The sequence below is a fragment of the Ranitomeya imitator genome, chromosome 2, assembly GCF_032444005.1.
Source record: "Ranitomeya imitator isolate aRanImi1 chromosome 2, aRanImi1.pri, whole genome shotgun sequence".
Classification (NCBI taxonomy): Eukaryota; Metazoa; Chordata; class Amphibia; order Anura; family Dendrobatidae; genus Ranitomeya; species Ranitomeya imitator.
This window is the reverse complement of record NC_091283.1, coordinates 229,355,348-229,371,193: the sequence shown is the minus strand read 5'-3', so window position 1 is coordinate 229,371,193 and position 15,846 is coordinate 229,355,348. Positions and strand designations below refer to the sequence as shown.

General features: G+C 43.1%; 1 protein-coding gene across 5 annotated transcripts in view; it reads left to right on the top strand.

Moving 5' to 3' along the window:
- The window catches only part of PHKA1 (phosphorylase kinase regulatory subunit alpha 1), a 452,411-nt gene that overhangs the window by 410,795 nt on the left and 25,770 nt on the right, over positions 1 to 15,846 (top strand). For 3 of the 5 annotated variants that reach the window (XM_069748674.1, XM_069748673.1, XM_069748677.1), the window contains one exon: positions 10,636 to 10,836. The exons of the other annotated variants lie outside the window; for them this stretch is intronic. In XM_069748674.1, the coding sequence (XP_069604775.1) occupies positions 10,636 to 10,836 (201 nt within the window). The remainder of the gene's footprint in view (positions 1 to 10,635; positions 10,837 to 15,846) is intronic. 5 annotated transcript variants of the gene reach the window in all.

Here is a 15,846-nt window from a genome sequence, read left to right as displayed (position 1 = left end):
CAAGGCCTACCATAAGTAACACACTACGCCACCATGGACTCAGATCCTGCAGTGCCAGATGTGTCCCACTGCTTAAGCCAGTACATGTCCGGGCCCGTCTGAAGTTTGCTAGAGAGCATTTGGATGATCCAGAGGAGTTTTGGGAGAATGTCCTATGGTCTGATGAAACCAAACTGGAACTGTTTGGTAGAAACACAACTTGTCGTGTTTGGAGGAAAAAGAATACTGAGTTGCATCCATCAAACACCATACCTACTGTAAAGCATGGTGGTGGAAACATCATGCTTTGGGGCTGTTTCTCTGCAAAGGGGCCAGGACGATTGATCCGGGTACATGAAAGAATGAATGGGGCCATGTATCGTGAAATTTTGAGTGCAAACCTCCTTCCATCAGCAAGGGCATTGAAGATGAAACGTGGCTGGGTCTTTCAACATGACTATGATCCAAAGCACACCGCCAGGGCAACGAATGAGTGGCTTCGTAAGAAGCATTTCAAGGTCCTGGAGTGGCCTAGCCAGTCTCCAGATCTCAACCCTATAGAAAACCTTTGGAGGGAGTTGAAAGTCCGTGTTGCCAAGCGAAAAGCCAAAAACATCACTGCTCTAGAGGAGATCTGCATGGAGGAATGGGCCAACATACCAACAACAGTGTGTGGCAACCTTGTGAAGACTTACAGAAAACGTTTGACCTCTGTCATTGCCAACAAAGGATATATTACAAAGTATTGAGATGAAATTTTGTTTCTGACCAAATACTTATTTTCCACCATAATATGCAAATAAAATGTTAAAAAAACAGACAATGTGATTTTCTGGATTTTTTTTTCTCAGTTTGTCTCCCATAGTTGAGGTCTACCTATGATGTAAATTACAGACGCCTCTCATCTTTTTAAGTGGTGGAACTTGCACTATTGCTGACTGACTAAATACTTTTTTGCCCCACTGTAAGTATTATGGTTTAAAATGTTCATTATTGTAATAACCTCATGATCCTCTTGTGCTCAGTAAGCCAACTAATGCTAGGGAGAGGTACCGTCCTTTTTATCTGTATGTTTCCTGTCCCTGAAGGGTGGATCTTCTCTGTCTCCATGGTGCTATCATGGGCTCTAAGAAATCTGTTACCGGTAAGCAACTATTTATTTTGCCCATACGCGGTAGCAATTGATTTATGTGGACGCATATTATTATTAATCCCTCCCAGCAATGTGATCTCAGGTGACCGATGCGTTACAGTGGAAGCTGGGCCTGCTGAAGGGCCGGAAGCTGCCATCTTAGTACTCCTCATCAGCTCAGCTATTGACTAAGCTTTAAAGGAAGCTGTGATTTACACTATATACTCAAACAATCTATGGGCTGTACAGTGGCTCAGTGGTTATCACTGTATGGTGGCTCAGTGGTGAGCACTGTATTGTGGCTCAGTAATTAGCACTGTATGGTGGCTCAGTGGTTAGCACTTTTACAGTGGCTCAATAGTTAGCACTGTTTACTTGCAGCACTGGGATCCTGATTTGAAATCTCAGCATGAACTACATCTGCTAGTTTTTTGTTCGTCCCGTGTTAGTTAAGGTACCGTCACATTTAGCGACGCTGCAGCGATCCAGACAACGATCCCGATCGCTGCAGCGTCGCTGTTTGGTCGCTGGAGAGCTGTCACACAGACAGCTCTCCAGCAACCAACGATGCCGGTCCCCTGGTAACCAGGGTAAACATCGGGTTACTAAGCGCAGGGCCGGTATTCACGGTGGAAAATGAAATGCTAGGTGAAATCCCAAGAAACAATGAAAACCCTATATTAAGGGTCACCAATCTAACCCAAGAAGAGGTGCGAAATCGGCTAAATAAGATTAAAATAGATAAATCTCCGGGTCCGGATGGCATACACCCACGAGTACTAAGGGAACTAAGTAATGTAATAGATAAACCATTATTTCTTATTTTTAGGGACTCTATAGCGACAGGATCTGTTCCGCAGGACTGGCGCATAGCAAATGTGGTGCCAATATTCATAAAGGGCTCTAAAAGTGAACCTGGAAATTATAGGCCAGTAAGTCATAGTAACATAGTAACATAGTTAGTAAGGCCGAAAAAAGACATTTGTCCATCCAGTTCAGCCTATATTCCATCATAATAAATACCCAGATCTACGTCCTTCTACAGAACCTAATAATTGTATGATACAATATTGTTCTGCTCCAGGAAGACATCCAGGCCTCTCTTGAACCCCTCGACTGAGTTCGCCATCACCACCTCCTCAGGCAAGCAATTCCAGATTCTCACTGCCCTAACAGTAAAGAATCCTCTTCTATGTTGGTGGAAAAACCTTCTCTCCTCCAGACGCAAAGAATGCCCCCTTGTGCCAGTCACCTTCCTTGGTATAAACAGATCCTCAGCGAGATATTTGTATTGTCCCCTTATATACTTATACATGGTTATTAGATCGCCCCTCAGTCGTCTTTTTTCTAGACTAAATAATCCTAATTTCGCTAATCTATCTGGGTATTGTAGTTCTCCCATCCCCTTTATTAATTTTGTTGCCCTCCTTTGTACTCTCTCTAGTTCCATTATATCCTTCCTGAGCACCGGTGCCCAAAACTGGACACAGTACTCCATGTGCGGTCTAACTAGGGATTTGTACAGAGGCAGTATAATGCTCTCATCATGTGTATCCAGACCTCTTTTAATGCACCCCATGATCCTGTTTGCCTTGGCAGCTGCTGCCTGGCACTGGCTGCTCCAGGTAAGTTTATCATTAACTAGGATCCCCAAGTCCTTCTCCCTGTCAGATTTACCCAGTGGTTTCCCGTTCAGTGTGTAATGGTGATATTGATTCCCTCTTCCCATGTGTATAACCTTACATTTATCATTGTTAAACCTCATCTGCCACCTTTCAGCCCAAGTTTCCAACTTATCCAGATCCATCTGTAGCAGAATACTATCTTCTCTTGTATTAACTGCTTTACATAGTTTTGTATCATCTGCAAATATCGATATTTTACAGTGTAAACCTTCTACCAGATCATTAATGAATATGTTGAAGAGAACAGGTCCCAATACTGACCCCTGCGGTACCCCACTGGTCACAGCGACCCAGTTAGAGACTATACCATTTATAACCACCCTCTGCTTTCTATCACTAAGCCAGTTACTAACCCATTTACACACATTTTCCCCCAGACCAAGCATTCTCATTTTGTGTACCAACCTCTTGTGCGGCACGGTATCAAACGCTTTGGAAAAATCGAGATATACCACGTCCAATGACTCACCGTGGTCCAGTCTATAGCTTACCTCTTCATAAAAACTGATTAGATTGGTTTGACAGGAGCGATTTCTCATAAACCCATGCTGATATGGAGTTAAACAGTTATTCTCATTGAGATAATCCAGAATAACATCCCTCAGAAACCCTTCAAATATTTTACCAACAATAGAGGTTAGACTTACTGGCCTATAATTTCCAGGTTCACTTTTAGAGCCCTTTTTGAATATTGGCACCACATTTGCTATGCGCCAGTCCTGCGGAACAGACCCCGTCGCTATAGAGTCCCTAAAAATAAGAAATAATGGTTTATCTATTACATTACTTAGTTCTCTTAGTACTCGTGGGTGTATGCCATCCGGACCCGGAGATTTATCTATTTTAATCTTATTTAGCCGGTTTCGCACCTCTTCTTGGGTTAGATTGGTGACCCTTAATATAGGGTTTTCATTGTTTCTTGGGATTTCACCTAGCATTTCATTTTCCACCGTGAATACCGTGGAGAAGAAGGTGTTTAATATGTTAGCTTTTTCCTCGTCATCTACAACCATTCTTTCCTCACTATTTTTTAAGGGGCCTACATTTTCAGTTTTTATTCTTTTACTATTGATATAGTTGAAGAACAGTTTGGGATTAGTTTTACTCTCCTTAGCAATGTGCTTCTCTGTTTCCTTTTTGGCAGCTTTAATTAGTTTTTTAGATAAAGTATTTTTCTCCCTATAGTTTTTTAGAGCTTCAATGGTGCCATCCTGCTTTAGTAGTGCAAAGTCTAACCTCTATTGTTGGTAAAATATTTGAAGGGTTTCTGAGGGATGTTATTCTGGATTATCTCAATGAGAATAACTGTTTAACTCCATATCAGCATGGGTTTATGAGAAATCGCTCCTGTCAAACCAATCTAATCAGTTTTTATGAAGAGGTAAGCTATAGACTGGACCACGGTGAGTCATTGGACGTGGTATATCTCGATTTTTCCAAAGCGTTTGATACCGTGCCGCACAAGAGGTTGGTACACAAAATGAGAATGCTTGGTCTGGGGGAAAATGTGTGTAAATGGGTTAGTAACTGGCTTAGTGATAGAAAGCAGAGGGTGGTTATAAATGGTATAGTCTCTAACTGGGTCGCTGTGACCAGTGGGGTACCGCAGGGGTCAGTATTGGGACCTGTTCTCTTCAACATATTCATTAATGATCTGGTAGAAGGTTTGCACTGTAAAATATCGATATTTGCAGATGATACAAAACTATGTAAAGCAGTTAATACAAGAGAAGATAGTATTCTGCTACAGATGGATCTGGATAAGTTGGAAACTTGGGCTGAAAGGTGGCAGATGAGGTTTAACAATGATAAATGTAAGGTTATACACATGGGAAGAAGGAATCAATATCACAATTACACACTGAATGGGAAACCACTGGGTAAATCTGACAGGGAGAAGGACTTGGGGATCCTAGTTAATGATAAACTTACCTGGAGCAGCCAGTGCCAGGCAGCAGCTGCCAAGGCAAACAGGATCATGGGGTGCATTAAAAGAGGTCTGGATACACATGATGAGAGCATTATACTGCCTCTGTACAAATCCCTAGTTAGACCGCACATGGAGTACTGTGTCCAGTTTTGGGCACCGGTGCTCATGAAGGATATAATGGAACTAGAGAGAGTACAAAGGAGGGCAACAAAATTAATAAAGGGGATGGGAGAACTACAATACCCAGACAGATTAGCGAAATTAGGATTATTTAGTCTAGAAAAAAGACGACTGAGGGGCGATCTAATAACCATGTATAAGTATATAAGGGGACAATACAAATATCTCGCTGAGGATCTGTTTATACCAAGGAAGGTGACGGGCACAAGGGGGCATTCTTTGCGTCTGGAGGAGAGAAGGTTTTTCCACCAACATAGAAGAGGATTCTTTACTGTTAGGGCAGTGAGAATCTGGAATTGCTTGCCTGAGGAGGTGGTGATGGCGAACTCAGTCGAGGGGTTCAAGAGAGGCCTGGATGTCTTCCTGGAGCAGAACAATATTGTATCATACAATTATTAGGTTCTGTAGAAGGACGTAGATCTGGGGATTTATTATGATGGAATATAGGCTGAACTGGATGGACAAATGTCTTTTTTCGGCCTTACTAACTATGTTACTATGTATGTTACTATGTTACCCTGGTTACCAGCGTAAACGTAAAAAAAAAAAACACTACATACTTACCTTCCGGTGTCTGTCCTCCGGCGCTGTGCTTCTCTGCACTGACTGTGAGCGCCTGCCGGAAAGCACAGCGGTGACATCACCGCTGTGCTCTTCTTTCCGGCTGGCCGGCGCTCACAGTGCAGAGAAGCAGAGCCCCGGAGGACAGACAGCGGAAGGTAAGTATCTAGTGTTTGTTTTTTTTTACGTTTACGCTGGTAACCAGGGTAAACATCGGGTTACTAAGCGCGGCCCTGCGCTTAGTAACCCGATGTTTACCCTGGTTACCAGTGAAGACATCGCTGAATCGGCGTCACACACGCCGATTCAGCGATGTCTGCAGGAGGTCCAGCGACAAAATAAAGTTCTGGACGTTCTGCTCCGACCAACGATGGCACAGCAGGATCCTGATCGCTGCTGCCTGTCAAACTCAACGATATCGCTAGCGAGGACGCTGCAACGTCACGGAGCGCTAGCGATATCATTGCGTGTGAAGGTACCTTTAGGATACACTGGTATCTTCACACTCTCCCAGGATGACTTAAAATAAAAATTGTAAGGAAAAAAGTTTTAGCAAATATTTTAATCATAGAAAATCTAAAAATTACAATCTTCCTTTTTCTAGTTGTAACATCTAGAAATAAAAAGGAAAACATAATTGGTATGCTGCATCCATAAGATGCCAGTGCACTAAAATATGCAATTACTTGAACTGTAATTGAGGGCTAAAATGCAGATTTGCAGGTTTTCAGTCACTGCAGCTCCTGAAAAGGGCAGTAAAAAGTTATTTGTACCCCAAAATGGTATGAAAGAAATCTACTTCTTAGATTGCAAAACAATAACCCCTCACACCGCTCCATTGGTGGAAAAATAATCTTCGTAAATGGTGACACGGGGTCCTTCTCTGGTATCACACAATCAACAGAGCAAGTGAAGAGGGAACAATCTCAAGACCTTTATTTAGGCAGAAATACGAAAGGTCCATATACGATCCACTCCACAAAGGATAAAATAGTCCAGAACCTGAATGCAGTTCTGTAAAAGGATAAAAGCCCTGGGAGATGAGTCCAACAATCCAGCAGTATCAGACAATGAACAGAGCAAGAGAAGAATTAACAATTCCAAGACCTTTATTTAGGCAGAAATACGAAAGGTCCATATACAATCCACCACACAAAGGATAAGATAGTCCAGAACCTAAATGCAGTTCAGTAAGAGGATAAGAAGAGTCCAGCAATCCAGCAGACAGAGGCAAACATAGTCTATATGCTTTCTGAGGTGCTGTGATCACATCATAGATCCACACAGGATCTGATCTGGTGTCTCACTTCCCTGATATTTTATAAGTCCCCCTACTCATTCACAGGTCGGGGAGGGAAGGTCACATGGACTCATTGTTTCAACAAGCTAGTTCAATATGACATTAGCATGTTAGCAAACAGCATTATTCACTGACCCTCTGGAGAGATAACAATACATTACTGTGGGGGCTGATATCAGATGGCAACCACAGCCATTCATTAATTAGCAAATAACTCATCCTTCAAGAGAACATCATGAACATCAATAAAATATGAATACAAACAAAATGATCCCCACATACCATATCCCACCATCACAAATGGCAACACAAATTTCTTCTTACAAATTTCAGACTTTTTTGTTGCTACTTGAATATTTTCAGACTATGCAGCTTCCTGGCTTTCTAGGTAATTTCCCACGATCTATGAACAGCCAGCAGAGGGCGCCTCACCGCAAATGAAGCTAAATATAGATCATTGATCTATTTTTAGCCTCATTCCCTGGGGTTTTGCAGCGAGGAGCAGCCTGCATTAGCACAGCTCCTTGCTGCAAAATGTTTTAACCCCTTCAGAAGGATTTACATCGTTGGACGTTACAGATCTGCGGAGGGTAAGTATATTGTTGGTTTATTATGTTTTTTTACTCACAGAACGAGGGTCTTCAGTGACTTGATTGGGCGTTGAATAAAATACTGCAACAACCATTGTTTTTATTTCATTAAAATAATTTTAAATAATGTGTTTGTGTTTTATTTAACCCTTCACTACAATTGGATTAATAATGGATAGGTGTCATAATTGACGCCTCTCCATTATTAATTAGGCTTAATGTCAGCTTACAATAGCAAGGTGGCATTAACCCTTCATTACCCCATATCCCACCGCTACACGGGAATGGGAAGAGAGTGGCCAAGTGCCAGAATAGGCGCATCTTCCAGATGTGCCTTTTCTGGGGTGGCTGGGGGCAGATATTTTTAGCCAGGGGGGGGCCAATAACCGTGGACCCTCTCCAGGCTATTAATATCTGCCCTCAGTCACTGGCTTTACTACTCTGGCGGAGAAAATTGCGCGGGAGCCCACGCCAATTTTTTCCGCCATTTAACCCTTTATTTTAAGAGCTAGAACGGCCAAATTTTGCAGATACACACTACTGACATTAGTAGTGTGGAATCTGCAAAAAAAATGGAGAGAAGACATGGTTTACTGTATGTAAACCATGTCTCAAATCATGTCGGGTTTTAGGAAGGAGAAAGAAAAAGCCGGTAATTGAATTACCGGCTTTCAAGCTGTATAGCGCTGGAATAAATATTAATATATATACATATATGTGTCTCACTGACATATATATATACAGTGGGGCAAAAAAGTATTTAGTCAGTCAGCAATAGTGCAAGTTCCACCACTTAAAAAGATGAGAGGCGTCTGTAATTTACATCATAGGTAGACCTCAACTATGGGAGACAAACTGAGAAAAAAAAATCCAGAAAATCACATTGTCTGTTTTTTTAACAATTTATTTGCATATTATGGTGGAAAATAAGTATTTGGTCAGAAACAAAATTTCATCTCAGTACTTTGTAATATATCCTTTGTTGGCAATGACAGAGGTCAAACGTTTTCTGTAAGTCTTCACAAGGTTGCCACACACTGTTGTTGGTATGTTGGCCCATTCCTCCATGCAGATCTCCTCTAGAGCAGTGATGTTTTTGGCTTTACGCTTGGCAACACAGACTTTCAACTCCCTCCAAAGGTTTTCTATAGGGTTGAGATCTGGAGACTGGCTAGGCCACTCCAGGACCTTGAAATGCTTTTTACGAAGCCACTCCTTCGTTGCCCTGGCGGTGTGCTTTGGATCATTGTCATGTTGAAAGAACCAGCCACGTTTCATCTTCAATGCCCTTGCTGATGGAAGGAGGTTTGCACTCAAAATCTCACGATACATGGCCCCATTCATTCTTTCATGTACCCGGATCAGTCGTCCTGGCCCCTTTGCAGAGAAACAGCCCCAAAGCATGATGTTTCCACCACCATGCTTTACAGTAGGTATGGTGTTTGATGGATGCAACTCAGTATTCTTTTTCCTCCAAACACGACAAGTTGTGTTTCTACCAAACAGTTCCAGTTTGGTTTCATCAGACCATAGGACATTCTCCCAAAACTCCTCTGGATCATCCAAATGCTCTCTAGCAAACTTCAGACGGGCCTGGACATGTACTGGCTTAAGCAGTGGGACACATCTGGCACTGCAGGATCTGAGTCCATGGTGGCGTAGTGTGTTACTTATGGTAAGCCTTGTTACATTGGTCCCAGCTCTCTGCAGTTCATTCACTAGGTCCCCCCGCGTGGTTCTGGGATTTTTGCTCACCGTTCTTGTGATCATTCTGACCCCACGGGGTGGGATTTTGCATGGAGCCCCAGATCGAGGGAGATTATCAGTGGTCTTGTATGTCTTCCATTTTCTAATTATTGCTCCCACTGTTGATTTCTTCACTCCAAGCTGGTTGGCTTTTGCAGATTCAGTCTTCCCAGCCTGGTGCAGGGCTACAATTTTGTTTCTGGTGTCCTTTGACAGCTCTTTGGTCTTCACCATAGTGGAGTTTAGAGTCAGACTGTTTGAGGGTGTGCACAGGTGTCTTTTTATACTGATAACAAGTTTAAACAGGTGCCATTACTACAGGTAATGAGTGGAGGAAAGAGGAGACTCTTAAAGAAGAAGTTACAGGTCTGTGAGAGCCAGAAATCTTGATTGATTGTTTCTGACCAAATACTTATTTTCCACCATAATATGCAAATAAATTGTTAAAAAAACAGACAATGTGATTTTCTGGATTTTTTTTTCTCAGTTTGTCTCCCATAGTTGAGGTCTACCCATGATGTAAATTACAGACGCCTCTCATCTTTTAAAGTGGTGGAACTTGCACTATTGCTGACTGACTAAATACTTTTTTGCCCCACTGTATATATATATATATATATATATATACCTATTCTATGTGTACACATTTATTCTACCTATTGGACTGTAAGCTGTCAGTGTGATTTTACTGTACACCGCACTGAATTACCGGCTTTTCTCTCTAACAGCGCTGCGTATTTCTCGCAAGTCACACTGCTTGTCCGTGTGTAATCCGTATTTTTCACGCTTCCATAGACTTTCATTGGCGTATTTCTTGCGCAGTACGGTGACAAACGCAGCATGCTGCGATTTTGTACGGCCGTAGAAAGCCGTATAATACTGATCAGTAAAATACGGCAAATAGGAGCAGGGGCATAGAGAATAATTGTGCCGTATTTTTTGCGAGTTTTACGGACGTAGATTCTGCGCTCTTACGTCCGTAAAACTCGCAAGTGTGACCCCGGCCTTATACAGAGCTCAGCATTCAGAGAACTGCTAGATCGGCAGCAGTTAGTGATTTTATGAAAACTGCCTCAAGCAGCCCAGTAAGGGACATATCGCTGGTTGCAGAGTCTCAGCTCCCACATCCTGCTGCTTCTAGATAGGGTAGAAAAACCTGGTGACACATTTGTGCCATTGCATGTGCTCTTTTGTTGGTATTGATCCGGAAGCTTAGTTTAATAATACACATGTGCAAAAGTTAATTTATACTATGCATGTGACAAAATATGTTACCATGACCTTGCATCGGGGGTCTGTGCAAACTAAAGAGAGCAAAGACCAAATTGATAGGCTGGATGGTGGTACCTGCCAATCAGATGTAATGGGGGAGGGGCTAGTGACCATGTGCCTATTGGCTACAGATGGGGGTGAAATGAACATAGCTAGTGTGGTGCAGAGGAAGCCACGGTGCTCTAACTGCATCCATAAGCTGCTTCCCTCTGGGCCCGAGAAGCGTTTGGGTCAATTCACATTATCATTTTCTTCTGCAGATGACCCCAGGAGAGCTGAAGTTTTCTGCCCATGTGGAATCTGTTCTGAATCGCGTTCCGCAGCCAGAGTACCGGCAGCTTCTTGTGGAAGCCATATTGGTTCTAACGATCCTGGCAGATGTAGAAATCAAGAGTGTGGGTGGCATCATCCATGTGGAGAAGATCGTGCGCACTGCTAACGAGCTGTTCTGTCAGGAGCAGGTACTGACCGTCTTTCCCATTTATGACAGATGCGGCCCGTGCCTTTTCTGTAGCTCTTTTCCAGCATTATATATGCCCAGATGAGCTTGGTGTGATGAGCCCATAAGGCACTTCCAGTCGTGCCGTCGGTCATTTCCTTCCCCAGCTGCCTGCAACATTAGCACCGCTTGCAATTTGCTCAAGAGCAGGGATGCCAGAAGTTCAGGATCTGATGATCTGCTGGTAGAGTCAAGGAAGCAGGCGAATAAGGATGGGAGAGAGCTCGCACGTGAAAAGAAGTGACTTGGCACCATCATTACAGTGGTGCTTGGGGTGTACAATGTGCTCCGACATGTGTAAGCCAAAAACCGCTGGTGCTTAGTTAAAAAGTCCCAAGCGGGAAAGAGCAAGTCATATGTCCGAAGCAAAAAGGTTTAACGGCACTCGCCAGTAAAGACAGGTAGTCTTTATTCAAATCTTTTAAAGCAATGCACCGTGGAGAGGGATAGCGGGTACGACTGTGCAGACAACAGACATTTCGCATCTCAAACCATAGATGTCCATAAATTAAGTTTCGTGTGTCACTTCTCATTATTACACATAAAAGTATTGAATACGTTATTGAAATTTAATTAATACTGCTACAAAATCCTTTGTTGGTGATGAAGCTTTAAGACGCCTCCTATATGGTGAAACTAGTCGCAGGCATTGCTCTGATGTGATTTTGTCTCATTAATAATAATCTTTATTTTTATATAGCGCTAACATATTACGCAGCGCTTTACAGTTTTTCACACATTATCATCACTGTCCCCCGATGGGGCTCACAATCTAAAATCCCTATCAGTATGTCTTTGGAATGTGGGAGGAAACCGGAGTGCCCGGAGGAAACCCACGCAAACACGGAGAGAACATACAAACTCTTTGCAGATGTTGTCCTGGGTGGGATTAGAACCCAGGACCCCAGCGCTGCAAGGCTGCAGTGCTAACCACTGCGCCACCGTGCCGTCTCATTCTTGCACACAAACACTCGTCACATCCTGAAGCTCCCGTGGCTCCTGCTATGAACTCTGAGCTGTAGTTCCTTCCATACATTTTCTATTGGATTGCAGTCCGGTGATCGGCTCGGCCATTCAAGCAGATTTATTTTCTTTTTTTAAAACCATCTAGTTTCTTAGGATGTGGGTTTGGGATCATTGACTTGTTTAATATTTCTACTGATGTGAGTGTGTGCCTGTGTATATGTGTGTGTATGTGTATATATATATATATATATATATATATATATATACATACACACACACACACACACACACACACACACACACACACACACACACACACACACACGGTGAAATAAGTTATTGAAGTGTAAAGGAAATGGTGTGGTGAAGAATAAAGCAGGGTTAGGTCATAAAAAAATAGCCGTTTCTGAGCAGCCCAGTCATATTACAGACGAAAATCCCTTTGAGAGTTTGTGTTAAGACTTTAAAATGATTGTTCACAGACGTCTCTATCCAATCTCTGAGTGTGCTAAGAAGAAGAGGCCCAATGTCACCTATTTATTAGTATTTGTCATGAATATACGCAGCTCTGCTACACCCACTAGGTCTGTGTAAAGCTGCTTTCACACAATCTGGTTGCTTGACGGATCCGTCGTAAATTGTGAAAAACTGATGCGACGGATCTGTTTTTCATCTGTTTCTTCCATTTTTTATCCATTTACGACGGATCCGTTTTTTAATGACGCCCATGGGAGGCTCCCAAACGTTATTGGCTACTGAAAACCTATATATACAGTGTTCCTACAGCCCATCTTTAACAGGTTTTAGAGCAAGTGGCAAAGATGGAAGGCGTGATGGCAAACATTCTGAAGATTTCTGTGGATTTCACTGTTGAGGCGAATCATTTGAAAGCGATTGTCATGGAGAAGGAGCGAGAAAGACAGAGCATCATGCGTCTGCGCCGACGACGTTTTTGGATCCACCCAATCACAGCACAGAGAATGACACATGGGGTGTATTCAACATTATACATGGAGTTAAGAGAAAACTTCGAGAAGTTTTTCAGCTACGTGCATATGCAAACGGAGAACTTTGATTTTTTGGTGGAACGGATTGAACACCTCATCCGAAGAAGTGACACATATTGCCGCTTCTCCATTTCACCGGTGGAGCATCTGATCGTGTCACTTCGGTAAGCCATTTTTATTGTATCTCATGCTGTAAAGCACACTTATAACTGTAATGTTGTTGCTGGTATTTTGTACTAATTATTGCCTTGCCTTTTTTCACAGATTCCTTGCGACTGGATCATTTTCTGCAATCCATTTTCAATTTAGACTCGGGATTTCCATCATATCGGGGATTGTTAAGCACACCTGCCGTGCATTGTGGGACTGTTTGTATAAAGAATTTATCCCACAACGGAGAACTTGGCTGGACATTGCAGAAAAATTCCAACAAATTTGTCAGTTTCCTAATTGCTTGGTTGCAGTGGACGTGAAACATATCCGCATTGTCAAACCTGCTGCATCGGGCTCAGGATATTTCAACTACAAGAAATATTTCTCCATTGTGCTCATGGCCATCGCAGACACAGAATGCAATGGGGCGTCATCTCTATGGAAACACCTTCCAATTTCCACCCCCCAGACCGCTGCCTGAAACCTCTGGGCCACCAATGCCATTTGTATGTGTTGGAGATGAAGCGTTCCAACTATCGGAACAACCTGCTGAAGCCATACTCCAGTAGTGGATTGACGCCAACTGAAAGAGTTTTCAATTACCGCCTAACATGAGCACGAAGAATGGTGGAGTGCGCTTTTGGGATTCTAACATCCAAATGGCGAGTTCTGTTAACCGCTATAAACCTGAAGACTGACACAGTGGACGAGGTTATGAAAGCTTGTGTGGTCCTGCACAATTTCGTAATATGCAAGGACCAGATTGCCATTGATGACCAATTTGAAGAAACTACCTTGAATGATTATGACAACATTACTTTTATACATTCTGTGTCAGTTTCCAGAATGAGGGACAAATTTGTAGAATACCTTATTTCACCTCAAGGAAGAGTACACTGGCAGGATGAGAGAGTTTGAAAAATTTGTCTTGGACCTTGCTACCCAAAGTATTGTACCTTGTTTTACCCAAAGTATTAACCCCTTTCTGCCATCAGACGTACTATTGCGTCCATGGGGGGTGGGCCCTACTTCCCAAGGACGCAATAGTACGTCATATGCGATCGGCAGCGCTCACGGGGGGAGCGCCGCCGATCGCGGCCGGGTGTCAGCTGTTTATCGCAGCTGACATCCGGCACTATGTGCCAGGAGCGGTCACGGACCGCCCCCGGCACATTAACCCCCGGCACACCGCGATCAAAGATGATCGCGATGTGCCGGCGGTACAGGGAAGCACCGCGCAGGGAGGGGGCTCCCTGCGGGCTTCCCTGAGACCCCCGCAGCAACGCGATGTAATCGCGTTGCTGCGAGGGTCTTGCCGCCCTCCCTCCCTGCTCCAGGTCCCGGATCCAAGATGGCCGCGGATCCGGGTCCTGCAGGGAGGGAGGTGGCTTCACAGAGCCTGCTCAGAGCAGGCACTGTGAAGGCTGCAGCGCTGCATGTCAGATCAGTGATCTGACAGAGTGCTGTGCACACTGTCAGATCACTGATCTGTGATGTCCCCCCCTGGGACAAAGTAAAAAAGTTAAAAAAAAAATTTCCAAATGTGTAAAAAAAATTAAAAAAAAATATTCCTAAATAATGAAAAAAAAAAAAAAAAATATTCCCATAAATACATTTCTTCATCTAAATAAAAAAAAAAAAAACAATAAAAGTACACATATTTAGTATCGCCGCGTCCGTATCGACTCGCCCTATAAAACTGGCACACTAGTTAACCCCTTCAGTAAACACCGTAAGAAAAAAAAAAAAAAAACGAGGCAAAAAACGACGCTTTATTATCATACCGCCGAACAAAAAGTGGAATAACACGTGATCAAAAAGACAGATATAAATAACCATGGTACCGCTGAAAGCGTCATCTTGTCCCGCAAAAAACGAGCCACCATACAGCATCATCAGCAAAAAAATGAAAAAGTTATAGTCCTGAGAATAAAGCGATGCCAAAATAATTATTTTTTCTATAAAATAGTTTTTATCGTATAAAAGCGCCAAAACATAAAAAAATGATATAAATGAGGTATCGCTGTAATCGTACTGACCCGAAGAATAAAACTGCTTTATCAATTTTACCAAAAGCGGAACGGTATAAACGCCTCCCCCAAAAGAAATTCATGAATAGCTGGCTTTTGGTCATTCTGTCTCACAAAAATCGGAATAAAAAGCGATCAAAAAATGTCACGTGCCCGAAAATTTTACCAATAAAAACGTCAACTCGTCGCGCAAAAAACAAGACCTCACATGACTGTGTGGACCAAAATATGGAAAAATTATAGCTCTCAAAATGTGGTAACGCAAAAAATATTTTTTGCAATAAAAAGCGTCTTTCAGTGTGTGACGGCTGCCAATCATAAAAATCCGCTAAAAAACCCGCTATAAAAGTAAATCAAACCCCCCTTCATCACCCCCTTAGTTAGGGAAAAATAAAAAAATGTATTTATTTCCATTTTCCCGTTAGGGCTAGGGTTAGGGCTAGGGTTAGGGCTAGGGTTAGGGCTAGTGTTAGGGTTAGGGCTAGGGTTAGGGCTAGGGCTAGGGTTAGGGCTAGGGTTAGGGTTAGGGCTAGGGTTAGGGTTAGGGCTAGGGTTAGGGCTAGGGTTAGGGCTAGGGTTAGGGCTAGGGTTAGGGCTAGGGTTAGGGTTAGGGTTAGGGCTAGGGCTAGGGTTAGGGCTAGGGCTAGGGTTAGGGTTAGGGCTACAGTTAGGGTTGGGGCTAAAGTTACAGTTAGGGTTTAGATTACATTTACAGTTGGGAATAGGGTTGGGATTAGGGTTAGGGGTGTGTCAGGGTTAGAGGTGTGGTTAGGGTTACCGTTGGAATTAGGGTTAGGGGAGTGTTTGGATTAGGGT